General features: G+C 35.0%; 1 protein-coding gene and 1 pseudogene across 6 annotated transcripts in view; both read left to right on the forward strand.

Annotated features, from left to right (window-relative positions):
* Positions 1-27,082, forward strand: part of DHX57 (DExH-box helicase 57) — a 49,447-nt gene that overhangs the window by 15,204 nt on the left and 7,161 nt on the right. For all 6 annotated transcript variants that reach the window (XM_039887367.1, XM_039887368.1, XM_039887369.1 and 3 more), the window contains exons 6-21: positions 489-667; positions 2,132-2,253; positions 3,178-3,373; positions 3,910-4,034; positions 7,819-7,952; positions 8,940-8,994; positions 9,534-9,739; positions 11,893-12,009; positions 14,689-14,785; positions 15,592-15,765; positions 16,395-16,595; positions 18,119-18,395; positions 21,953-22,048; positions 22,137-22,220; positions 24,440-24,574; positions 25,309-25,383. In XM_039887367.1, the coding sequence (XP_039743301.1) occupies positions 489-667; positions 2,132-2,253; positions 3,178-3,373; positions 3,910-4,034; positions 7,819-7,952; positions 8,940-8,994; positions 9,534-9,739; positions 11,893-12,009; positions 14,689-14,785; positions 15,592-15,765; positions 16,395-16,595; positions 18,119-18,395; positions 21,953-22,048; positions 22,137-22,220; positions 24,440-24,574; positions 25,309-25,383 (2,273 nt within the window). The remainder of the gene's footprint in view (positions 1-488; positions 668-2,131; positions 2,254-3,177; positions 3,374-3,909; positions 4,035-7,818; positions 7,953-8,939; positions 8,995-9,533; positions 9,740-11,892; positions 12,010-14,688; positions 14,786-15,591; positions 15,766-16,394; positions 16,596-18,118; positions 18,396-21,952; positions 22,049-22,136; positions 22,221-24,439; positions 24,575-25,308; positions 25,384-27,082) is intronic.
* LOC120622480 (uncharacterized) lies at positions 26,587-26,705 on the forward strand (annotated as a pseudogene).

Consider the following 27,082-nt stretch of genomic DNA (forward strand, 5'->3'; position numbering starts at 1 on the left):
TTAGCATAATGTTTTCCAGGGTTCATTCATGTTGTAGCGTGTGTCAGTTCTTCATTCCTTTTTATTGCTAGATAATATTCCATTATATGGACATACCACATTTCGTTTATTAATTCATCATTTGATAGACATTTGGGTTGTTCTGTGTCATGGAATTTTAGGTACACTTGCAAATAGTTGAAACTTTCAGTTAATTCCTTGAATGTAAAGAACCTACTGGATTAACAAGGCATGCTGTGATTTTTTCTTGGTTTTAATTTGGTTTACAATAGCCACTTATACTTGATTAAAGTATGCTTGAAGATTCATTTTAAGTTCTTTAACAATAGTAGTAGTATTGAAATGAATGAACCTGCTTTATTCAAGCTTTAACTTTTTCTCCATTTTATGATTTTTTGTTGCTGTTGTTACTTTGTTAGATAGTGACTTTCCCCCTTTGCTAAAGAAAGGGCTCCATATCGAAAATGTTTCCTTTTATCCCCTTCAAGTTGAAAAAGAATCAGAACCTGAGGAGGAGACAGATGAGGATGAAGGTCCTGCACCAGTTATAGTGGAGAATGAAAGCTATGTGAACCTTAAGAAAAAGATTTCCAAAAGATATGACTGGCAGGCAAAATCAGTACATGCTGAAAATGCTAAAATCTGCAAGCAGTTCCAAATAAAACAGGTAGGGTATTCTGAGAGAATGGCTAGCGTTGCTTCCCTAATGTATGGATGAAGGGATTAAGAACTGAGAATCTTTGGCTACCCTCCCTAACATGCATTTGGTTCTCCTACTGAGTGGTCAAAATTGTTGCATGCCACAGCAAAGTTGGGTGCATGTTCTAGATAGTTTTGGGAAATCCAGTGGCTGGTGATAATAAAACACACACATATATACCAAATACTCTTAGAATCATGTGGCTTTGGTACTGTGATAGACAATCAGATAAATGAAAGGAAAATTAATACTGTGATTTACATTAGAGAAATCAGTGTAGAAAAGAAAGATAAGGAAGGACTCATCTATTTCAAAGGCTCACAGGATAAATAACTTGCTCGAAGTCACATAGCTAGTAAGTGGTAACCCAGAAGTTCAAGCTAATGCTCTGTTTCTGAAGCCCATGTTGTTTTTACCCCATTCACATGAAGATTGTTCTCAGAGAATCCACAGTAAACTGTTAGGGCAGAGTTGGATGTGGACAAAGGCGAGTTGCTTAACCAGTTTAGGGATTGGATTAGAGATGTTGTCTAAGGGCCCTTCTGGTTCTATAGTTCTGTGATTCTGATTTTTGACACAGTGTAAAACTATCACATATATAGTGCAATAGCCATAGAATGCCCAAATGAGTAGAAATTAACACCATAAATAATAAGGTGGTAGAAACAAAAATGTACATATTCAATTTTGTCACTGTGCTTAGAGGTAATAAATTTATGTGATAAAACTATATGTAGAAAACGATGTGTTAGTATAAATTTCTTACATTATTCAAAAATACGTCCACAGTTTTAATGTATAGTGCTGTGTATATAGCATTGGCCATTAGATGTCAGGCTGAGTTACACAGATGTGATGATTGGCCAAAAAGAACCCGTTGGAGAATGTTCTACTATTATTGATTTTGGTAAAAATCTGATACTGTATAGAACTATGCTGTCCAATATGGTCGCCCCCAGTCTTGTGTGGCTATTTAAATTTAAATTAATTAAATAAAATTTTAAAATTCAGTTCCTAATAGCACTGGCCACAACAAAGTGTTCAGTAGCCAGAGGTTGCTATAGCGGACAGTGTAAATATGGAACATTTCCATCTTCACAAAAAGTTCTGTTGGACCACGCTGGTATAGAGTTTTGCTAGGAGGAGCTGGATAGGTGCTAGGCAAGAAGGGATTATGTCTCTTACAGGATCTTTTAGTTTATTCCGATGTAGGAAAACCACACAGATTCCCCAGCTGATTCTGGCTGATTGTCTGAGCAGCCTTCTGACTAAAGTCATTAGCATCCAGCCCCCAAAACTCGGCAGTTTCTGTCTTTGAACAAATTGTTAAAGAAAGAAAGGGTGGGTCTAACTATGGGATTCCACATTCAGAGCTTCATGAAAGGTGATTTCAAAGTAACCCAACTGATGCCTTATCTTTTACTTTTTTAGGCTTCCAGACAGTTCCAATCAATTCTGCAAGAAAGACAATCACTCCCTGCTTGGGAAGAAAGAGAAACCATTCTTAAATTGTTGAGCAAGCACCAAGTACTTGTTATAAGTGGTATGACTGGGTAAGAACGCAGTTTATTCATAATGCAGCTTGGATCTATAAATATGTATGTACCCTTGTTACCATAGCCAGTTCTACTTCTGAAAAGTCAGTAGCTGGTGTTATTTGTGCTTTTTCTTGTCAAATAATAAATAATATTTCACAAGAGCTAATACCACGGCATCTGTAGCCAACAGAGCCAAATTACAAAAAAAACGAAAACAAAAATCAGAAATACATCTAGGAACTTATAGACATTGTATACCTCTGCCTTGAGATAATTTTAAGGCAGAAGGTTTAGCTGAAGGCTTTTAGCTTGAAAACTTTTTATCTTTTAAATTTATTCTGATTTCTCTAGCACTTTTTTGCTCTTTTAAGAACAACTTAGGGCACATTATTTTTCCTGTTTTACAGTCTCCATGTTACCCAAACCTATTTAGCAGGGGCAAGTCGCAGATATAATTTAGTTATCTATTCAGAGGTTTTCAGTTTAATAATTACATTTGTGCCCAGACTCACTGATATAGTAGTAACTTTGTGCCTTGTAGTTTCTTATCTTTCTTACTTCATTTTACCTATAGCCAAATTAATACACATCAAAGCGAAAAATATAAGGTATTTTAATATTCATAAGAGAATACTCCTACTTCTTTAGGATTCATATGTAAAGTTCACATTCCTAGAGGTATTTATAGACCTTAATCTAATGTCTATTCAATAGTCCCTTTATTACAGATGATAGTAAACTATTAATAGGATTCTGAGTGCAAATTCCTAAGAGTTATCAGCTGTAGGTAATAAGTTAGTAGGTTGGTTTAGTAGATAGATGAAGCTGAACAGCTTTTATTCTAATTAGCTTTCTCATTTCCTCATTGCATGCAATTGCTTCTTAAGTTAACTAGCACTTGAAAACTCTCATTTTAGGTCTATTTGTTTTGACATACAGATGTGGGAAAACCACACAGATTCCACAGTTTATTCTGGATGATTCTCTGAACGGACCACCGGAGAAAGTGGCTAACATCATCTGTACCCAACCCCGACGAATCTCTGCCATCTCCGTCGCAGAACGTGTTGCTAAAGAGAGAGCAGAAAGAGTGGGTCTGACTGTGGGGTACCAGATCCGGTTAGAGAGTGTCAAGGTTTGCATGCACTGCTTATTTCTCGATAACAGAAGTTTACAGTTTTCAAGTATATAGAGTTCTTGGTGTCTGGAGATTCATGGGCAATTTGGAATATACTTCAGTCCTTTTAGAAATATTTTGGAATAAGAACTCTTACTTGGGTGTACTTTCTTCCTCTATAAAGACTTTTTATTCTTTACTGGCAGAAGTGACCTGGTAAATGCTATTTTGATGTTAAATCCAGGACTTAATCCATTTAACTGAATAAGGAATGAACAAATTCAGAATTAATTTTATCAGTCACTATTGTTTTATGTTTTATAGTAATTTTTGAATGTTTTTTATGAGTCTTAACCTTAAAATTTTGATATGAAGTAGAAAAGCTCTTACTCTTGTTGCCAGCAAGAAACTGCAGTTAGTATGGTTTATATTAAATGGAACTACTGATGTTTTCAATATTCTTCATCCCTATTCATTCAAAATGGCTTCTCTAGGAAAGTGTTCCTTTTATTCAAAAATGTCATGAATGCTTTCCATGCTCTTTTACATGTAAGTCTTCAGCCACCAGACTGTTATACTGCACCACAGGAGTGCTTCTGAGAAGGCTAGAAGGGGATACAACTCTACAGGGGGTCACCCATATCATTGTTGATGAAGTTCATGAGAGGACAGAAGAAAGGTAAAACAAAGATTTTCCAAATGAATACCAGCACACATAAAATAAGACATGGCTGAAAGAATTTTATTCTGCTTCCAGTTCAGTTTCTGAGACCTAATAAAGGTAATTTGCCAAGAGAAGGCCTAAGTTAGAGAAGAGGAGCTGCTTTCCTGGTCTCCAGAGCCTATAATACTAAAAAAATGCCAGGAGAGAACATATTCATCACTAGAAGAGTCATCCTGTTAGATGGACATCATCTAATAAGAGACACATAACACCTTCCCGGGCATCATGCTGAACTAGGCACTGGACTAAGCAGGAATTACAGACGTGGTGCATGCTGTAGCTGATGGATTGATCAATATAGGCTTCCTTCTTAGTTCTTTTAGCCAGTCATCCAGTCCTGACATTCATTCATATATTTACTGAGCCTGTATTAAATACCAAGTGATCTATTAATTCCTGGGGATTCTATAGCGAACAATATATATGGTTCTCTTTTATCTCTTATGGTCTTGTAGGAAAAACAACGAACAAGTAAACACAAATAAATAATTACAATTTAGAATAATTGCTATGAAGGAATAAACAGATGCTGTTTCAGACAACAGACGCATAAGATAGAGATCATCTCTCTGAAGAGATAACATTTACATTAAAACCTGAAATAGGAGGAGTCCTATGTGACAAATGGGGGCAAGGCTAGCATTTACAAAGACTCTGCAGTGGGAAGGGGCTTCGTGAGTCCAGAAACCAGAGGAAGGCCAGTATAGCTGGTGTGTAGTAAATGACAAGAAAAGTGTCAGGTAGAAAAAGCAGGAACCAGATATTCCAGGGCCTTATACATCATGGATAATAAAGCACTTGGTTTTTAGTTAAATGGAATTAGAAGGCATTAAAGCATTGAGGTATAAAATCAAAATTCTTCATATTTTAAAAGAAAGGGCCAGGTAAATAGATGGCATTAATCATAGTTTGTCATGTGCATCAGGCTCTAGACAGTAAAAAAAAAAAACAAGTGAGAAAAAGAGAGATGATCCTGTGAAAATTATGAGACTTTCCCAAAAAAGGACTGTACTATTGTAACTATCTTGAGAAGAAAATCCAAGTTAAGTTGGTAGACTGACACAGTAGACGATAGCTAATAGCAAAACTAAAAAATAAAAGAAACAACTTGAAGCCCCAATTACTGCTGATAAAAAGTTTTTAAGAACTGAACAGGGAAGACATATGACCAGAAGACTATTTGTTAGAAAAAATAAATATCCTAATATACTAGTAAATATGAAATATGAAGTAATTAGAAACTGAAGAAAAGCAGACTCATATAAAAAGAGCATTAAAATAAAAAGAAAGAATTCCTAGAACAAGACAATAATAAATTTTAAATGACTATACACAAAACACTGAGAATCTTTGAGGGGCAAATAATCTTTTATAGAGATTCCAGAAAACCAAGGGTTGGGGGGAGGGTAAATAATGTCATTTTGCAGCTAAATGTTCAAATAGAATTTTGAAAAAAAAAATTTTTTTTAACAGTCAAGGAACAACTTGGAAGAGGAAATCAAATGAAATATTCAACCAGACTAATAATATTAAAATAATTTTATTATAAAAATAAATTTTAAAATTTTAGAGGAAATTATATCCAGTGTAATTTTGAATACAATGAATAGCTCAGGGGTTTCATAACATTTATACTTCCTCAAACCCAGAGAAACTGAAGCAGAGCACTGGATCTGGTTTCTGGCTGCAGTATTGTTCCCAAAAAGAGAAAGATTTTTGTAAAGCCTATAAAACGATCTATAGAATATCAGCAGTTTAAAATTCAGTGTATTTTCACATCTGAATAAAGAGAAATTACACATTAGAGAAGGGAGTCTCACACATTTACAATTCCCAGTCTTTGGAGAAGGAGTGTAGAAATTACAAGAAAAAGTAGGGGAATATTTACTAGCTCAGATCGGAAAAAGCAGAAAATAGGAGTAAAATCTAGGAACCAAGATTAGTAAAAATACAGCCAAAATTAAAGGTTGAATATAGAAACGTTACAACTGTGTTAAAATTTTTAAACAAATTTTGTGATTGTAGAGATACCAACATGATTATTTTCAGACATTTAGAAAACACCAAAGAAATGTAAAGAAAAATAATTTCTATCACCTATAAAATTGCTAACTACATGTTAGGATTTTGGTCTCTTTTCTTCTGGGAGTATATTAGGAATTGGAGAGAAGTGGTAGAGAAAGAGATTTATCTCCACAAACATTACTGGGCTTATATAGTTTTGTGTACTGCTTTTGATCTAATAGTTAAAATGATAGCATGAACTATATTTGAAATTAGTATACTAATAATTGCATAAGGAAATTCTAAAGTATGAGGTTACCATTAGTTAACCATTTGCCTATTGTTATGTTATTTCCTTTTACCTAAAAAAGAAACAAAATAGTCATAAATATAATTAAAGAGAATTAAATAGTATAATAATATGCTCTCATTAAAAATTGAAACGATACAGATATAATATCTTAACACTCCCAAACCATTCCCTACCATGTCTCCAGAGATAACTATATTGATCAGATTCGTGATTATGTCCTACTATACATTGTCATATAAGCTTACTTTGTTAGGAAGAGGTACTTTTGTTTCCCAACCTTTTTTTCTTACACAAATGATATAGTCATTTAATAAGTTAACAAATATTTATTAAGCATCTACTATGTTCTAGATACTGAAGTAGTGAACAAACTAACCAAAATCAGAGAGTTCATATTCTAGTTGGAGAACACAACAATAAGTAAGATAAATAAGTAAAATATAGAGTATGTCAAGTACTAAGAAGAAAAAGGGTAATATGAAATGCAGGGGAGGGTAGCATTTGAAAATTTAAATAGGGTAGATAGGGCAAGTCTGGCTGAAAAGGTATCGTTTGAGTAAAGACTTGAGAGAAGTGTGAGGGAGCTACCTCTATGAATATCTGGGAGAAGCTCATTGCCGGCAGATTAATAACATAAGCAAGGACCTGAGGTTCATGCCTTAAAGGACAGCAAGGAGGACAGTATGACTGGAGCCAAATGAATAAGAGGGAGAGCAGTAGGAAATGTGGCCTTGTTAGTGAGGACATCAATAAGAAGGGCCTTGTTAGTGAGGACGTCAATAAGAAGTCACCGAAGGATTATAAGTAGAAGGGTAGCACCATAAGATTTTCATTTGAACAGAATTTTTCAACCACTGTATTGATAACAGATTTCAAGGGGCAAAGGCTGAAGCAGGGAGACCAGTTAGGGTATTGCTATTCTATAGTACATGTCATTCTACCACTTAGGGTTTTTTTCACTAACACTGTCATAGAGATGTTTTCATGTAAGTATTTAGAGCTCTACCTTATTCCTTTATTTTGTCTCACATTATTCCATAGAATGGATGATATTATAATTAACCATTTCTTGGTTGAGGGGTATTTACGTTGATTTCACTGTTTTGCTGCTACAACCAGTGCCATAATGAAAACCTTTGTATATGTCTCTTTATATATATGTAGATGTCAAGTAGAATTATCAAATGTAATGATAAATCCTATTGGTATTTTGATTGGTACCACACTGAATTTAGTTTGTTTAGGGGAAATCTATATCTCTTTAATATTAAGTCTTCACAGCTAGGCACATAACACATCATTCTGTGAGTGTTATAATTGTTTTCACACAGGTCTTACACATTCCTTGCTCAAAATATATCAAAATTTATTCTTTTCATTTATTGAATTTTTTTGATCCTCAGTTTCTTTTATTTCCTCTAGTGACTTCTTGCTGCTAGTTTTGAAGGATATTGTGTTGCAGAGACCAACTCTTCAAGTTATTCTGATGAGTGCAACTTTAAATGCTGAGCTCTTTTCAGAATATTTCAGTTCCTGCCCAGTTATTACTATACCAGGTGATTAAAATGCATCATTAAATATGTATTGTTCTAGTAAGCAAATGAAATTATTTTAAAGTTAAATTGAGATATAAATTCATAGATATTTATTCCTTTTTCTAGAGAAGTGATTCTTTTATAACGAAATGATAGCCATATAACGAAATTAATAAAGAGGCAACATTATGTCCATTAGTCAGGAGATTTCTATTTTATACGTGCTGTTCTGAAAAGTCTAGGTTATTAGCATTTCTAGCGTTCCATTGTGTTTAACATCAAAATATGAGCTTATAGTGGTAACCTGTCATAAAGAAAGAAGGTGTATCTGTGTATAGCATATTCGTTCATTGTGGATTCTGCTGAATTTCTGGATATTGGTCCACTCTGGGAGTAAGTGAAATTGGATAGTCTGTCTTCTTTTGGTGCTTTCAGTCTCATTATAGGATTAATTTATCACCTTGGGCTTTGGTTTATCCTTCTGCAATTGATTGCCAAGGGATAATTCAGAAGCACAGACTAATGAATAGTAGTACTGTTTGTTCTAGTTATAGAGGATATTGACAGTAGATTTAAAGAAGAAATTGTATGCTTGATCTAGAATACAGTTGTTGAATATTTAAAAGTCCCCCGTGGGGCAGGAGGGGAGGGCGGGAAAGGCTAAACACCTTTTTTTTAAAAAAAGGTAAAATAAGTTTTATTAGCAAGTGATCTCTCCCCCTATACACTTCTATTTTCTTTACTAACTGGAATCTACCTGTTCTAATTTCTATCATCAAAACATTGTTGATGGTGGAGTTTTTTTAATATATATATGCTTTTAAGGCCACAGAACAAATAGTACCGTATTGTGCCAAGCTTTAAGATAATTTTGCTATACAAACTATTTTAAAATAGTTGAACAGGTATTCTGGGGCTTTTTATTTTATTTTATTTTATTTATTTTATTTTATTTATTTTATTTTTTATTTTATTTTATTTTACTTTCTATTTTATTTGTTTTTCCAGGTCGTACATTTCCTGTTGATCAGTTTTTTCTGGAAGATGCAATTGCTGTGACAAGGTAAGGAAGACATTAATTAAGGTTTGGTGAAAGTCTTTGAGAACAGAATTATTTGATCTCAAGAGTGCCAGGATACTAATAAATGTTTCATTCTTAATAAGCCTCTCACTCCAATGCTGTATTTGTTTAATGGTACAATATTTTCAAAGTAAAATCTAAAAACAGTGGATCTCTAGTGTGCAATAAACAAACTTTTGGAGCTTATTAGAATTGTTATTTTCTTGACCCTCTTCCACTTCCATTAAATGTGAACCTCTAGGAAAATCATCATCAACTAGTTTATCTGTATTTATTCTCTCACTTTTTCAAATTCACTGCCTCCAGAATTTTCTTAAAACAGAGCCAAAAGCATTCCAGTGTGTTCCTCACCAGAAATAGGGCACAGCCAGCAGAATCCTGAACTGGTGGAAGAATAGCACATGAATTCAGCAGAAAGAGAACAGTTTTCTCCTGAATGAACACATAAAAATAGGTGAATATTTTTGTTCACCAAAAGACCCACATACACACAGACACATCCCTTTGTCTTCCTTCCTCAGGTATGTGTTACAGGATGGGAGCCCATATACGCGCTCCATGAAACAGATGTCAAAGGAGAAGCTTAAAGCAAGGCGCAACAGAACTGCATTTGAAGAAGTGGAAGAAGACCTGAGGCTTTCCCTTCACCTTCAGGATCAGGATTATGTCAGAGATGCAGTGCCTGATCAACAATTGGATTTTAAGCAGCTCCTGGCCCGCTATAAAGGTAATGTGCTTCCTGGGGAATATTACAGTTATGCCAAAGATAACTACAGTTGATCCTTGAACAACATGAGCTTGAACTGTGTGAGTCCCCTTATAAACAGATTTTTAGAAATAAATACTATAAATGTTTTTTCTCTTATGATTTTCTGAATAACGTCTTCTTTCTTCTAGCTTACTTTATTATAAGAATACAATATGTAATACATTCCTTCTTGGTACAGTGTATCAGGAGGCACGTGATGCTGGTTTGTCCTATCATTGGTGCGTTAACTTTGATCACGTTGTTAAGGTGATATCAGCTAGGTTTCTCCTCTGTGTAGTTACCATTTATTTCCTTTATAATTATTAAGTCAGTTGTCAAGAGATATTTGAGACTATTTAAATATCCTATAATATCATCAAAATTCACCCGCTAGTTTTAGCATTATTCATGGGATTTTCAAACAACATTTTTTGAGGGACCACCCTGTGCTAACCATTTTTGTATACATTGTTAGGGGCTCCCTCCTCCCATGCCAGACCTCACTCAGCTATTCTTTGTTCCTAGATAGTCTTCTATATGTATAAGCTGAGTTGAACCCACAAAAACCTCAAGATTACTACTTTTGCTTTCTTCCTTAAAGCCTAGACCAGAGATAGGTCTCAGCTGCTTTTCCTCCTCTCTTTTTCCTGGACTGCCACCCCAACTCCTCTTAGTCCTTCCCCCGAAAAAGTGTTTACTCTTCAAGGAGTAAGGACCCCCATTCCTCTATTACTCTTTCATAGGGAAGCCAGTGAGTTTTCCTTTTTCCCTTTCCACCAAAGACTGTATTCCCAGTCCTGCATAGGAAATGGTAATCTTCAAGGAATTAGAGTGTTAGAAATTAGAAAAGTATGTTCGGTAACAGAGGTTGCCGAAGTTCAGAAAGCACTTTTGAGAATTCCTTTCTAAGGAAGGAGGTTGGCAGATTTGAGGTCAGGAAACCTGGCTCTGCCACTGGCTTCTGTATGATGCTGAGCTGATCGCTTAGCTTCTCTTAGCCTCCCTTGCCTTGTAAAAAAAAGACTTGATATAATTGCTCACAGCACTCTTTCACTATTCAGAAAATTAAAGAATATTCCCAAGCTCAATTTAAAAAATTTTTTTTAATGATTTTCACTTCCTTTCCTCTTTTTTAGTTAGTTGATCCTTTCTTCTTTTTGAAAAGTCTGGCTCTTTGGAACCTTGACAAAAGTGATTCCTTTTAACCTTCCACACCCAACCACACCCTTATTCGTGTATCTTATTTCTTCCTTTGTTTCATTTTTGACCAACATAGGGTTTGCTCTGCCAGAGAAACATTGTTTAGAAACTACTTTGGCTCCTCTTCAGACTTTTCAGCATTAATACTGGAAGCTTCCCTTCTTTGATACCAACTACAGTTATTTTGTGCCAGTCAAGCTATATTTAGGGTGATGAACTATTAAGAGGACCCAGGAAGAAAGGACAACAGTCTTTAGAGAATTGGTCTCACCAAGAATGTGCTATATGTTTTTCAAAGAACTAGAGCTTATAGTACAACCCAAAAAACAGTATATTTTATTAGGCCTCAGGTAAATTAGAAGGAAATTGTAGACCCTTAACCCAAAAGTCTAGGGATAGACTTCAGTGGTTTTGGTGAAGCCATTAAAATCACATGTATTTTTTCAGGGAGGATCTATACCTTTTATCATTTTCTCAAACAAATATAAAGGTTAAGAGTCACTGTTGTTAAGATGCTGGTGAACGTTCTGGTCTCTGCCCATTGATTTCCGTGGGTTCCAGTTACCTGAACTTGCAAATCTGATTTGACTCATGACTCGACTGAATATGGAAGGGGTTTCTAAAATGTATTTGACTGAATTTTATTTCTAAGACTGAAATCGTCAATGACTATGTGATGGATAAAAGAGGGGGAAAAAAGAAGAGAAAAGTGGCCTATTGGGGCCTTCCCAGGAGGGTCGTTGTTCAAGTAAAGAGTAGTTCTAGTAAGCATGTATTTTCTGAGAGATTGAAAGAAAAAAGTTCATTTCAGTACATTAAATGCGAACATCTATGTTACTAAATCACATCAAGAAACTCACCTAGTTTACAGGTGAGTTTATATCTTCTTCAATAAGGTTTAATTATCCTTCTGATTTTTACCTTTCTTTCAGGGGTTAGCAAATCAGTCATCAAAACAATGTCCATCATGGATTTTGAAAAGGTTAATCTTGAATTAATAGAGGCCTTGTTAGAATGGATTGTAGATGGAAAGCACTCCTACCCTCCAGGTAACAGCTTCTTGTCTTCATTTACGTGTGAGATGGTGAAAGGGAAGGAGGAACTTACTCATTGAGACCATGGGCACTGTAGAGACAGCCTCATTTCCTGGAGCCCTCGTCCCCACCCCCCACATCCACCCCCAGTTCTATGTAAAGTTGCTTATTAAGCTATTGGGGGGAAATTTCACCTTTAGAGATTCACCCATTGTTTTTGCTTGGCACTCTTGTGCTCCCACCGAGCAAAAAGATGTTGACAATACAAAGTCCAAAAGGAAGAAAGCTGAAAAGAAGGCCTGGCCGATCCCATATTAAACACCCCATCCCTGGGTAAAGGGGAGCCTCGTAATGAGTGTTTCCATCACATGAAGACTCTGTACATAGAGGCCACAGGGCAATGGGGTTAGGGGCATAGGCTTTGGAATCTAAACTTCCCAACTCTGCTACTCAAGTACTCTAACCTTGAATAAAGTCCTTATCTTTTTTTCTATGCCTCACTTTCCTTGTTTGTAAAATGAAGACAGTAATAAATCCGCTTAGGTAAAGCTATTTTGAAGATTTTAAAAAAAACTTATATAAAGTACTTAGCATATAGTTAATGCGCAGTAGATACTACCTCTAAATAATGATAATATAATTATATTTATCATCATTATTATTGTTATTATCACTGTTACTACTACTGCTGTTTTGACACAGACCAATGACTGCTTTCCCTTTACTCTCTATCTTCCCATCCCAGCAGCCTTCTTAACCTCACTTGCAGTCCCTCATCCCCCAAATGAATGGCCCAGATCGTCTCATAACTGAATCCTTCACATCATTTAGGTTTCTGTCAAATGTTTTTACTCCAAAGAAGCCTTCTCCGACCACACTGTTTTCTCGTCCCACCCCTTACTCTATCATAATATTCAAAACTGATTTCGATTTTTATTATAGAACTTAGCACTATCCAAAATTATAGTTATACTTATTGACAATCTCCTTCGATAGAATGTAAGCTCCTTAAGAATAACGTTTCTTGTGCACCCCCGTATTCCTCAGACCCTAGAACAGTGCCTGGAATATTTAGATATAGAGTAGATAGATGTTGCACGAACAGATGCAGCCAATGCTGAGTGATCGTTAAGTTGAATAATAGGTCAAACAATTACATGATGTGCTCATTACACAAAGCTTAAGAGAAATTAGAATGGATGCCTTCCTCTGCTTAGACTTTAATCATTATATGATATTTTCTAAAGAGACATGCGAGCCACATGAAAATATTAAATTGCTTTGTTTCTCATCTCTTGGCAAGTAGCTAATATCGGCTAATACATTATCATTGGACCGAATATCTTGTTTCATCCTCAAGGAAAAGACTATTATTGGAAAAAGAAATCAAGCATAACAGACAAAAAGAAATGTTAGAAAATTACTTGAATTCAAAGCCAAGTAGATGTAGTGATTAAGGAGTCAGTGATATATTTGTGAATATTAAAGCTATCCCTGATACAGATGGCCAAGCAAACCATGAGGGCAGAACAGATCAGAAAGCACACAAAAATATAAACAAAATATTTTCTTGCATCCGTATAGATTATTGTACCACTCTTAAACCTTGTGGTTATTTTAGTAGGGAGTAACACACAGTATGTAATGGAAAGTGCATGGATCTGATGCCAGAAACCCTAGATTTTTGCCCAGACTCCACTCTCATTAACTCTGTGACCTGGCCAAGTTACCAAGTAACTTTAAGGGTACTAATAACCTTCTTTATAGGTGGCTGCAAGGATCAAATGAGATAATATATGTGGACATGTTTTATGTACTGTGAAGTGTTAATACCAACAATAAAAGATATCTTTTCCTCTCTTACCTCAGAGTTCCATTTTTGTAATAATTTAGATTCCTTATTTATTTGGTAGGGAGAATAACTGTGATCAATAATAGGTCATGTGTTTCTTGTGGACAGATCTTTTTTTTATATTCCATTGCACCTAACACAGAGGCGACACAGGCACCCAATAAATATTTGCGAGTTTAAAGGAGGGGCTAGTGAAAATGGTATCAATTTCCTCTCTGAATAAAGCACAAAAGAAGGTGACTTGCTGAGTGATCATTCTTGGTATAGAAATACACTATAATCAGTTATCACTGCCTGTTTTCTTTAATGTAAAATTTAAAAGCCCATAAAGCATAAATATGGCCTGGTTAGTTAATGTGCTGCTGCTTCAACATACATCTGAATTTAGGTTACCAGGTTGGCCGGCCAATTATAGCTTCTTTGTCTCATTTCCAGTAAAATGTTTATGGATTTTTTTTTCTAGTAATAGAAGAGTCTTCCTATCTTAAAAGATTAGAAGGATAATTCTTCCTATAAAAACAGACTGTCAGTGGCCAGCGTATTAAAATATATTTAAAGAGCTTTGCTAATGACTCTTGTATAAACTTAAGTCATTATATTTTCCAAACTTCAGTTTTTCCTGTTGTGGAAAGGTAATAATACCCCATTCATTTTGTAGTTATTAAGTCAGAAAATGCATTTTAAAAGTTCGTTATCTATTAAAGCCTTGGGACTTTACAAAGAAAAGTGACAGTGAAAAATCTCAGATCATTACATTTTTTCATTTAAAATAGCATTATAATCTATGTTAGTTTTTCATTTTTTGCACTTATCAAAGTGATTTTTTTTTTTTATATACCCAGGTGCTATACTTGTATTTTTACCAGGACTAGCAGAAATCAAAATGCTTTATGAACAGCTACAGTCTAATTCTCTTTTCAACAACAGACGTACTAATCGGTAAGTTGATTGGTTTCTATATCTCAGTCAACTATTGCAGTTATACTCGAAGATGAGTAACCAGAAAGGTCTCTTTCACAGTCATCATCCTCTTTAGACCCTGGTGTCACTTCTCAAGAATATGTTTGTATACGCCAGCTGGGAAATAGACAAACTTATTCATTCCAGGAAATCAATCATTCCCATTCCATTAAATAAAAATATTTCTCTTTACTTAGCATAGCGACTCAGCAAAATTATATGTAATTTCACTTGCCAGATACGGGAGATAGGAGAAACTAGTATTAGTAACAACAAGGAAATTCTGTCATTTTGAGAAAAAATAATTTTCAACAGTTCCTATTCTGGTAGCAAGACCATTGGGTGTGTCTTTATATCTAAGGGGACAACTACTTAACAGATGAACACTCTTAGAAATATAAGAATGAAATTTTTTAGTATACATCACAGTCTCTGCCTCTTTCTGTGGATTTAAAGGTAGAGAAAAAATGATATTTTGCTGGTTATTATGTTCTAGACCTGTTACTTGTAGAATATCAACTATTTAGTACTCTTGATTATTTGTTACTGAATTACACTCCATTTTTTCTCAAGTCGATGCAAGGTTTTTAGTTCATAGAACTGAGTAAATATTTTGTAAGGATCAGAAAGAACATTCCTATTTGGAAGAGCTGGGCCCTGAGGACAGATTGTAGAGAAACAGCTGATACTTGGTGTGATATTATTAGTTTTAATAGAAATTCACCCAGTATAATCCAATTTCAGTGTTTTATGTTAGAACACTAAATGCTTTTATTTCCTTTCAGATGTGTTGTTCACCCACTTCATTCATCTTTATCCAGTGAAGAGCAGCAGGCTGTGTTTGTAAAACCTCCTATAGGTGTAACTAAGATTATAATTTCCACCAATATTGCTGAGACATCCATAACCATTGATGATGTTGTCTATGTCATCGATTCTGGGAAAATGAAAGAAAAGAGGTATTCTCCTTTGGCAATATAAGAGAGGGCTAAAGATGCCTCATTTAGAGTCACACAGCTATTAATGGCTAATGCTATTAAACTACATAGATTACTGTTTGAAAAACTCTTTGTGGCTATATGAGTGGTTCTGTAGCCAGACCATAATCTTAAAGTCAAATGGAGATGAAAAGTTTAAGGTTTTATCTTGGAAGTAATTAGTTATTCTTCCTCTCTCTTTTTTTCATATGCTTTCTTTACATGTGCTCGAATGAAAAAGAGTTGATATGGGAGGTGACGGACATGTTAGTTTGATCATGTTAATCATTTCACAATGTATACATATATCAAAGCATTACATTGTACAAAACATCACCTTAAATACATACCATTTGTATTTGTCGAAAATAAATAAAAATGAAAAAGAATTAAAAAAGTAAAAGAGATAAAGAAACTATATGTAGTCGCATTTCATACCATTTTAATCAGCACTAGCTGCTCCCACCAGGGTCTCAGCTGTCCCAGAACACACAAGACACTGTGTCCTTGTACAGAAGTAAGGTGGTCCGTCTGTTCTGTCCATGCTGAGTGGAGTCTTGGCCATATTTTTATAAAATAATTCTTTTTTACAATTTTCTTTTTCTTTATAGATATGATGCCAGCAAAGGGATGGAAAGTCTAGAGGACACTTTTGTTTCTCAAGCTAATGCCCTTCAAAGAAAAGGTCGAGCAGGCCGTGTTGCGTCTGGGGTCTGCTTTCACTTATTCACTAGCCATCACTTCAATCACCAGCTTTTAAAGCAGCAACTCCCAGAAATACAAAGAGTGCCATTGGAACAGCTATGTCTCAGGTACATCTTGATCTTTTGTTCTGCTTCCAAAAAGTCTAGATGTTTCTCACCCTAAGTTCCGTGTTTTCTTTTTCGTAGTAGGACCTGTTTTGCTAAGAGTGGACATGGATGAACTCATTCATTTGCAAAGCGAGAGCTCTTCATTGTTGCCTTTACCATTCCTTTTAACTTTCTGCTCATAAAGATCTCTTACATTGCAGAGGATGGCCCTAAAGTAGAGCTTAAGATACATTCGTAAGTCCGAGAAGTAATCTAACTGCTGGGTACCACTAATATTAAATCATCATAGGGAAAAAATCTAGGGCCTCATTATCAGTTAGAGCAATGTGAACAAAAACAACTTGAAAACACCATTATCTCCCTAATGAACAAACAATAAATATCATAAAATAGAACTTAACGAATGAATGATAAAACTCAGTGTTATTGAAGCTGGGGAACCTATGGTTCAACCTTTCTTAAAAGTTGCTTGGCATTATATAAGAACTCTAAAACTATCCATGCCTTTGATCCACATCACTTTGAAGGGAGTATGTCCATAAAATAATAACCCAAAGGAAAACAAGTTACTTGTACAAAGATGTTTTAGCTCTACATTTATCTAGCAGGTTTATTTTGAGAGCCTCCCATTTGCCAAGGGTTGGGCTAAGCACTAGGGATACTGCAAGGTAGAAGACATAGTCCCTGCTTTCAGGTGTCCATGATCAGGTCTTAAGAAATTGGGCAAGCAGGTGCCTTGAACTAAGGTAGGAACAGTGTAAATGAAGAAGAGTGAAGGGATTTGAGAGCGCTCTGCAGGTCAACTGACCCATTCGGGAGAATGAGAAGAGGGGAAAATGTAATCTGTGTAGCACATATGATTTAAAAACTATTCAAATACAGCAGTGGGAAAATAGGTAAATTATACAGATCAACGTAGTTCTTTTTTTTTTTCATTCAAAATTTAAGTAAGTAGATAACTATCAATACATGTATTAAAGTAAAACATCTGAGTGATGTTTTACTAAGTGGAAAAGAGCTAGGTACCAAATATGTATAGATTAGTAAATACATAAAATTGTATGTTTATAGGTTCATAGCTTTAAAAGAAAATATAAGTGAAATAAATTTTATATATATTAAGAGTTTTCTGAAAATTGCTTAAGTTCATAATTTAAAACAGTAACTTTCATAAATAATTACCATGCAATTTTAGATGTGAGAAAGAAAGTAAATGGATCATTTGAATTTAATTTTATGATTTGAACCCACTATTATGGAAGAAGCATTTTGAAAGTTTATAGAGAGAATTTTATTTCAGAATCTGAAATTTCAGAATCTGAAAGCGTTTCTGCAAATTATTGCCGGAGAACTAGAAGACATAAAGTATATTAAAATTTTTTTTAAAACTAATATTGTCTCGTTTATGAAAGTATATATCTGAGAAATTAAAAATTATTTTCATTCAAGAAAGAAACTTACCCCTTGGTGTCAGCCCACCAGAAATAAAATTAACAAATTACTATTTTGTTTTCTTTTCCCAGAATTAAAATTTTAGAAATGTTTAGCACTCATAACCTTCAATCTGTGTTCTCTCGGCTCATCGAACCACCGCACCCTGATTCTCTCCGTGCCTCAAAAATACGATTACGAGACTTGGGAGCATTAACTCCAGATGAAAAACTGACCCCCCTAGGGTATCACTTGGCCTCTCTGCCCGTAGATGTGAGAATCGGCAAACTGATGCTGTTTGGGTCCATCTTCCGCTGTTTGGACCCTGCTCTCACCATTGCTGCCAGTTTGGCTTTCAAGTCTCCTTTTGTAAGTAAAAAACAGTCACCTAAGCGGGAGTCCATAGTCTAAGGGGGCCATGGGGACTTCAGAGGTATGTGAGCCCCCTAAAATTTTCTTATATGTGAATTTTTCAGGGCAAAATGTGTATAACTTTTATCTGATCCTCAAAGAAATCCATGCCCCAAATAAAGTTTAAGAACTAGAGACCCAACTTAGTAAAATAATCTAAATGTGCTTTTTATTATGTCTGCTGTACTCGCTCAATGTAGAAAAATCAGAAAATGCAACCAAGCAAAAAGGTACCCTTGCATGATTTTAAAAGTCAGTAAATACATCAGGCCACTTTTTAAAACAGTTTTATTGAAATATGCCATCCAAAGTGTACAGTTCAATAGTTTTTATTTAACACTGTGTAATCATCACCATAGTTTCAGAACATTTTTATCATCTCATGAATAAACCCCTTAGCTATCGCTCCCTGTTCCCCTCCAACCCCCGTCTGCTCCAGCTAGGCAGCCACCAGTCAACTTTCAGTCTTTATAGATTTGCCTTTTCTGGACATTTCATGTTAATAAAATAAGATAATATATAGTCTTTTGTGACTGGTTTCTTCATTTAGCATAATGCCTTTAAGTTTCGTCTGTTTTATAGCATTTATCAGTACTTCATTCCTTTTGTGGCCAAATAATATTCCTTCGTACAGATATACCACGTTATGTTTATGCATTTAGCTCTTGATGGACATTTGAGATTGTTTTTACCTTTGACTATAAATATTCATGTACAAGGTTTTATATGGAGTGAAACTACTGGGTCTAATGGTGACTCTGTATTAACTTTGAGGAACTCCTAGACTCTTCCAGGGTGGCTGCATGTTGTATTCCACCAGCCTTTTATCAGAGTTGTAATTTCTCTGCATCCATACCAATCAGTGCTTGTTATTATCTGACATTTTTATTATATCCATCCCGGGAGTGTGAATTTATGGTTTTAATTTCTATTTCCCTCATGGCTAATGGCATTAAGTACCTTTTAATTTACTATGTCTCCTTTCAAGAAATATCTACTCAGATCCTTTGCCCATTTTTTATTTGGGTTATTTGTCATTTTATTATTGAGTTGTATGAGTTCATTATATATTCTGGATACAAGACCCTTATCGGATAAATGATTTGCAATGATGTTTTTTTCTAAGAGTTTTATAGTTTTAGCTCTTACATTAGGATCTTTGGTCCATTTTATATGTGGTATGAAGTAAGAGTCCAGCTTTATTATTCGCATATGACTATCCAGTTGTCCCAGCTACATTGGTTGAAAAGACTATTTTTTCCTCATTGAATGGTCTTGGCACGCTTGTCAAAAATCAATTGACCATAAATTTATGGGTTTATTTCTGGACTCCGTTCTGTTCCAGTGAGTAACACACTGTTTTCATTACTCTAGTTTTGTAGTAAGTTTTGAAATCAGGAAGTGTGAGTCCTCCTACTTTGTCCTTTTTGTTATTTTGTTGAGAATTTTTACATCCATATTCCTAAGAGATATTACTCTGTAGTGTTTTTTTGTGTTTTTTTTTTTTTCCCTTATGATGTCTTTGGCTTTGGCCACACAGAATCATTCGGGAAGTGTTCTCTCCTATTTTTTTTTTTTTAATAATTTGTGAGGAGTTAGTATTAATTCTTTAAATGTTTAGTAGAATTCAATGGTGAAGCCACCTAGGCTTTTCTTTGGTAGTTTTTTGATAACTAATTCAGTCTCTTCACTTGTTATAGGTCTATTCAGATTGTCTATTTCTTTTTGAGTCAGTTTTGATAGTTTGCATTTCTCTAGGAATTTGTCCATTTCATCTAAGTTATCTAATTTATTAACATACAGTTGTTCATAGTATTCCTTTTTAGTCCTTTTTATTTCTGAGAGATTGGTACTAATGTCCCCTCTTTCATTTCTGATTCTAGTGATTTGAGCCTTCTCCCTTTTTTTCTTGGTCAGTTTAGCTAAAGGTTGTCAATTTTGCCGATTTTTCCAGAAAACCAGCTTTTGGTTTAATTGATTTCCCCTATTTTTCTATTATCTATTTTACTAATTTCTGATCTTTTTTATTTCCTTCCTTCTGTTCACTTTAGGTTTAGTGTGCTTTTCTTTTTCCAGTGTCTTAAAATGTAAGGTTAGGGTATTGATTTGAGATCTTTTCTTCTTTTTTAATATAAGTACTTACAGCTATAAGTTCTCCTCTAATGACTGCTTTAGCAGCGTTCTGTAAGTTTTGGTGTCTTTTAACTTCATTTTCATTCATCTCAAGTATTTTCTGATTTCCCATTTTAGTTCTTCTGTGACCCATTGGTTATTTAGGCATGTTTTCTTTAATTTCCACATACTTGTGAATATCCCAATTTTTAATCTATTAATGATTTCTAATTTCATTTTATTGTGGTTGGAGAACATATTTATATTATTTCAGTCCTTTAAAACTTACTGAACTTTGTTTTATGGCCAAGCATATAGTCTATTCTGCAGAGTATTTTATGTGGTCTTGAGGAAAATAGATATTCTGTTGGGTAGAATGTCACTCTGCCTTTATTTTCACCATGGCTTATCTTAGAGAGGAGAATAGATGGATGTAATCATTTTCTTCAGTTTTAATATTATATTTCATGGAATTGTAAACACATAGAGGTGCAAAAAGATCTCAGCCCCCTCATTTAACAACAAATGACAAAACCAGGGACCAGAATAGGTGATGTAGCTTGCTGCGGGTTGTAATAGTCAGTATTGTTGTGAGTAGGACCTCTGTCTAAAATCATCTAAACAAACACCTTGCTGACTGTTTTGTTTTATTGGAATATAGAAATATTAGAAATATTGATGTTCATTAGAAATATTGATGTCATCCTTAGCCTAAACTGAACACTTGTCCTTTGCTGGGTTTGTAAACAAAATATAATCTCCCAAATGTAATACTTTTGCCACTGGCCTTCTTAAAAAGGAAGGTGTTACTATAAAGGTGTTTAAATATATAAAAATTAGAGAGAAGCACCATAGTTGGTTTAAAATGGTTTTCAAGGGTGTAATAGCTAGGGCCTTGCTTCATCTTGCTATGAGGAGCTACTGTAGCTCATGCTGGTGCCTGTAGTACCTGGGTGTTTTGGGCCAGAGGAAGAACTGCAAATTAAGTTTCCCAGCTAATTTTACAAATTTGTAGGGAAAAGGAGGACCTGTAAACATAAAAGTAGAAGAAAACTGTAGTTATGGATATAGAAGTAGGGGAGATTCAAGCATAAAAGAGTCTGTAAAATAGATACCACAGAGTTAGAATTTAAGATTTTAGATCTAGCTTTTAGAATGGGTGGCTCTTTGATGACATCTTGCCACTAGGAACTAAAAGGCCCAGTAGAGCTTATAACAGGTGGGCAGACAGTCTCACAAGGACCAATAAGTGTCAGATTGCCATCACCTAATTGCCTTTAATCAGCCACCAACTGAGTACTCTTCGTTCCACACAAAATGCTTCCCAAAGCACCTGGCTTCAGCAATAGGAAAGTGCCATTTGAAACCTCTCGTGTCCTTTCAACCTGGTGTTCTTCATTTAGGTGTCTCCCTGGGATAAAAAAGAGGAAGCTAATCAGAAAAAGCTAGAATTTGCAATTGCAAACAGTGATTATCTGGCCCTTCTCCGAGCCTACAAGGTAAGTATATAACCTAATGGTTGAGGTTTATTTCCAGAGTTGGCACTAAAGTCATAGTAAGTTCGTTTTGATTTTCTCCAAAACTTAGGGATGGCAGCTAAGTACGAAAGAAGGTATGCGTGCAAGTTATAATTACTGCAGACAAAATTTCTTGTCAGGAAGAGTTCTTCAGGTGAGTTGTTTCTGTGGCAGTTTGTTTTCATTCATTTTCTATAGTAGCGGCACACCAGAAGGTGTTTCAACTTTATCTTGCTTGTCCTGCCTTGACATTGAAAACATTATTTCTGGAATACGCTTGGCTTTACCAGCTGTGCGAAACAGATTCTGAGCTATGACATCAGGCCTTCTGTGTTGAACCTTTCAGCTGACCCGTTTTTCCTCTTTTCAGTGAACTTGTGTTTACTTATGTGGAGGATTGAGGAATATAGGTACTCTGAAGATTACTACTTGGAAGTCAGTTTTTTCAGTAATTATACCAGGCATTCTTAACATGGACCCATAAGCCCCTGAAAATGTATGCAAAATTGTATGCTTATATGTATGTGCCTTATTCCAGAGAATCATAACTTTTAGCAGATTCTCAAAGCAGTCTGTGACCATCCCTAAACCTTTTATTCTCTCTCCAAAAGTAAAGAATGAATACTGAACCAAATTTTCTTTGTTAGTTTTTTTAATGTCCATCAGAGGCTACTATATCAATAATGAGTAGAGAAGAAAGAACAAGGTTTATAATCTCTGTGTAACAATAGACAGGGCTCCGTCCTCTGTTGTGAGTGTTTTAAGCTCCCTTCCAAAGTGCTGTGAGAAGCCAGAATACTGATGGTGCACATCTTTGCAAAGCATCTGTTTTCCTCAAAGATTTTGAGGCTGGGAAGGGGGAAGGACTTCCCTTTCACATTAAAAGATGTCCTGGAGTAAAACACAAAATTAATGTTCTTAATACTTACCAGTACCTGACATTTATTTGTCTCTCTGTCCCAGATGCTCCAGCAGAACAGAGACCTTATCTGTTTTGTTCAACAGTCTATCCCCAGTGCCTAGAACAGTGCTTTGCATAGTTGGTGCTTAAACAAATAAGAGACCTCAAAACCATCCCAGTATTTGCCTTCATTCTCGTCTGCCTTCAGGTGTACTTCAGTGAGATATTTTGAGAAGACGAAGCCTCTAGCTTTATTTTAAGTACATCAAAAGCAATAATTTTCAACCTTGGCTGCACATTAGATTCACCTGAGGAGGCTTAAAAAAAATAAGTAAAAATGCCCAGGTTCCACCCCATGCCAATCACATCTGGATCTCTAGGGCTGGGGCCTCGGCATTTTGTTTACTGTCATTGCTGTGATTCTAATACACAGCCAGGCTTGAGAGTCATTGGTCTAAAGGATATTCTATATGTAAGGTGCAGTAATACGTATTTCCTCAAGTCATTAAGATTTTCAAGTACAAAATAATATTTCTTTGAAATTACATTTCTTACTAAATTTATTCTTTTTCTTCAGGCTATATGTAAATTTTGCTATGATCTATGCAGTCCATCAAACAGAGTTCCCTCTTATCACTAAACTCCAACTTTGATTGTAGTATTATTTTTATTAAGATATTAATTAAAACCTTATATTTATTTAAGGTCTAACTCCTAGTTGTATTTTGTCATGTTATCATATGTACTTGAGACATTCCAAGAGAATACTTAAATTGTCATCAAGAGTCAGGGTGGTGTTGCTTAGCTTTCAGTTCCTTCAACTGTCATTATCTCATTCTCTGTTGTCTGATACACAGCTTAAATTTGAGTAGAAGCTAGAAGAGAAAGAGGTTTGGGCTTTTCTTTCTCAGACTTGTGCTCAGCTACAAAAGGGGACGTTGGAATCTAAACCACTTAATAATGTTCCTATTCTTAAAAAACGATGTTTGCCAAAGAGACCTCAAGGTAAGGGACAGAACACTAACCACTCAAGGCTCAGGTAAGGAACTAAGAGGACCTGAGCAGAAATGCAAGTAGGAAAACAGTGTCACAGAACCTTGAGTTGGGGTTCCCAACAAAGTAAACTACATTTTTTGCTGTCCTAGGAATTTCCAGGAAAGTCAGACTTACTCAAAATTCAATGAATATGTTTTTAAAAATGTAATTTATAGGTAAATAAATTATCTTTAGGTTTTCCAAAATTTGTGAATTTCTGTGTGACTTTGTCACTCTCTCTGCTGGTTTGCATAAGTGAAAACTGCCCTTTTGGAAATGACCAGACAAGATAATCTTCACATCTGTTATACAAACCCATATGAGCCTCATTACTGTCCAATGAAGTAATGCATTTTTTAAGTCATTCATTGTTGTAAGACTCTACACTTCCCTTTAACGTGTTGATGTCCCTGCTTAAAGATTTTTTCCACTTTCAGGAAATGGCCAGCCTCAAACGACAATTCACTGAACTGTTATCAGATATAGGCTTTGTGAAGGAGGGACTCAGAGCCAGGGATATTGAGAAAAGGGCCCAAGGAGGAGATGGTATCTTGGATGCCACAGGAGAAGAGGTAAAGAATGTGCACAAGAATACTGTATTATTAAGTCAGAAACACTTATAGGCATCCTTTTTTTTTTTTTTTTTTGTAAAGGAAGTTTGTTAGTCAAGCATCAGCCTAAGACATGGGATGCATCTTTATTGGTTGGCTTTCTTCACTTAAGCCCTATGAGCAGGGAGTTTGTGGCATTCTTGATTTTCTTCTTTCCACAAATAAGTGTCAGCTAACGCTCATAAAAACAAGGGTTTTTCTGTTAATTGTTGCTAGTGTTTTTTAAAATCCACACTGGTACCTAATAAGCCTGTAAGAGATAGAATAGACTTTTCAATAATGTCTTCTTAAACCAGTCCAGCCTTTTCCCAACCAAGGCTAGTTTTTGTATAATATAGGAAGAACACTTCTTCAAGAGGAACCTGATGTCACTCTGTTCTCAGTGCAGTTAGTACTTTCTGGAGATTGTGCACATCTCAGGAACCAGCATCTTTCTCTCCACTGATCCTTAGGAGCCCTGGCTGTGTAGCTGCTTTGCAGAGATCTAGGAAGAGTTACTGTGGGCTTCTTGGAGTGAGTCCTATGTGAATGTGGTCCAGTAGATTTATTTTTTACTTAGAAATAATTTTTCTAGCAAAGAGATGAAAGTTAAATGCTTTTAAGATAGAAATCAAATGAAATATAATGGTAAATTCCAGGGCACAGACCGAAGTAATCACATTGCTTATAAAATTAATGCTTCGTTTCTCCCATAGGCAAACTCAAATGCTGAGAACCCCAAGCTAATATCAGCAATGCTGTGTGCTGCTCTGTATCCAAATGTAGTTCAGGTAACAAAACATTTTTCCTGGACCCTCTACTTCTTGTTTGACTTGTAAACAAGGGATATAAGTTAAGATATACACATTAATCGTCATAAAGACACATGCACATACACACATACAGAGCCTTTTAAACTTTAGTACACATGTTCAATCCTTCAGTTCTCCAAATCTGTTTAGATACATCATTCAGGAAGATTTATCATATAAAATGAGTTGCCTCTCTAACACTTCTGACATATTATGACATTCCAGAAATTAAAATGAACACATATGTCACTCTGTCAGCCAACATGTGCATAACTAACCTTCCATGTTAGATAGAAAATTGATTCTACTTTGTTTTCCTTTATGCCCTCTACTCTGGACTAAAAATTAGATAAGAACGAATCAAACAAGTCAGTGCTTTGCCATGGGACCACCTGTGGCCCTCCTTCTGCAAACCCCTTGTTGGCTTTTTACCTGAGTTTTGATTATCTAGTCCTTCTCAAACTCAGAAAGAATTTGAATTTTTCAATTACTGAATCATTTCCCATTTAACTTTTTGTTAAATGTCCAGTTGACATCTGCTGATTAAGTTATGGCTCATTTCATGATTTAAGTACTTGCATGCTTTTCAAACCATTTGAAATTTACCTTAAAAAATCATTTGGAGATGGTAAAAAATCACTGGTTGGAAGGGATGAATAAGCAGAGCACAGTAGATTTTTAGGGTAGTGAAAATACTCTGCATAATACCATAATGTTGAATACATGTCATTATACATTTGTCTAAATCCATAGAAAGTACAACAGCAAGAATGAACTCTAAGATAAACTATGGATTTTAGGTGATTATGATGCTACAAAATTTTTTAAGAATTATAATACTTGTGCTGTAATAGGTACCCCAAAATGAACACTTTCACTCTTGGTAGGAGTATAAATTGATATACCCTTTCTAGATAGCAGTTTCTAAAGATTTATTATTAGGAAATAATTGCATATATGCATAAAGATATAGCTAGGAGGATATAAAGATATAGCTAGAAGAATGTAATTATAAAGAGTACTAGAATGAACAATCTGAAATGCCAGTAATAGAGAATTTATTTGTTAAATTATAGATCATTACCGTGAGGTACGATATCAGCATTAAGAATTATGTTTTAGGAAAATATTTAACAACACGGAGAAAGTTCTCAGTATTTTAAGTTAAAAATGTATACTGTAGTCTACGGCCAAGCCACCCTGAACAAGCCCAGTTCCGTCTGATCTCGGAAGCTAAGCAAGGTCGGGCCTGGTTAGTACTTGGTTGGGAGACCACCTAGGAAGACCAAGTGCTGTAGGCGTAAAAAATTAAAAATAAGGGATTGTAAGCTGACAAGATCCTTGGAATCTGTGAGGTCAACCAAGGGTTGCCTCGCCTAAAAAAAAAAAAAAAAAAAAAAAAATTATAGAAAACGATTCTATATTAGTTTCAACATGTATGTTTATATTATTTATTGTTTTCCCTATAAAAACATAAATCTAGTAGAGAAAACTAAAATGATATTTATCAAATACTAATGCTAGTTATTTCTTATGTGATTATAGATTTTTATTTTCTTTTTTCTAATGTAATTTTTACAATAAACATGTATTTTTGCAAAATATATATATAATTCATATGTATGTGTGCACATAAGCTTTTCATATTTTTTCAAATGAAATAATCTGTTTATTCATA

Source organism: Pteropus medius, unplaced genomic scaffold, assembly GCF_902729225.1.
Source record: "Pteropus medius unplaced genomic scaffold, Ma_sr-lr_union100, whole genome shotgun sequence".
NCBI classification, from domain to species: domain Eukaryota; kingdom Metazoa; phylum Chordata; class Mammalia; order Chiroptera; family Pteropodidae; genus Pteropus; species Pteropus medius.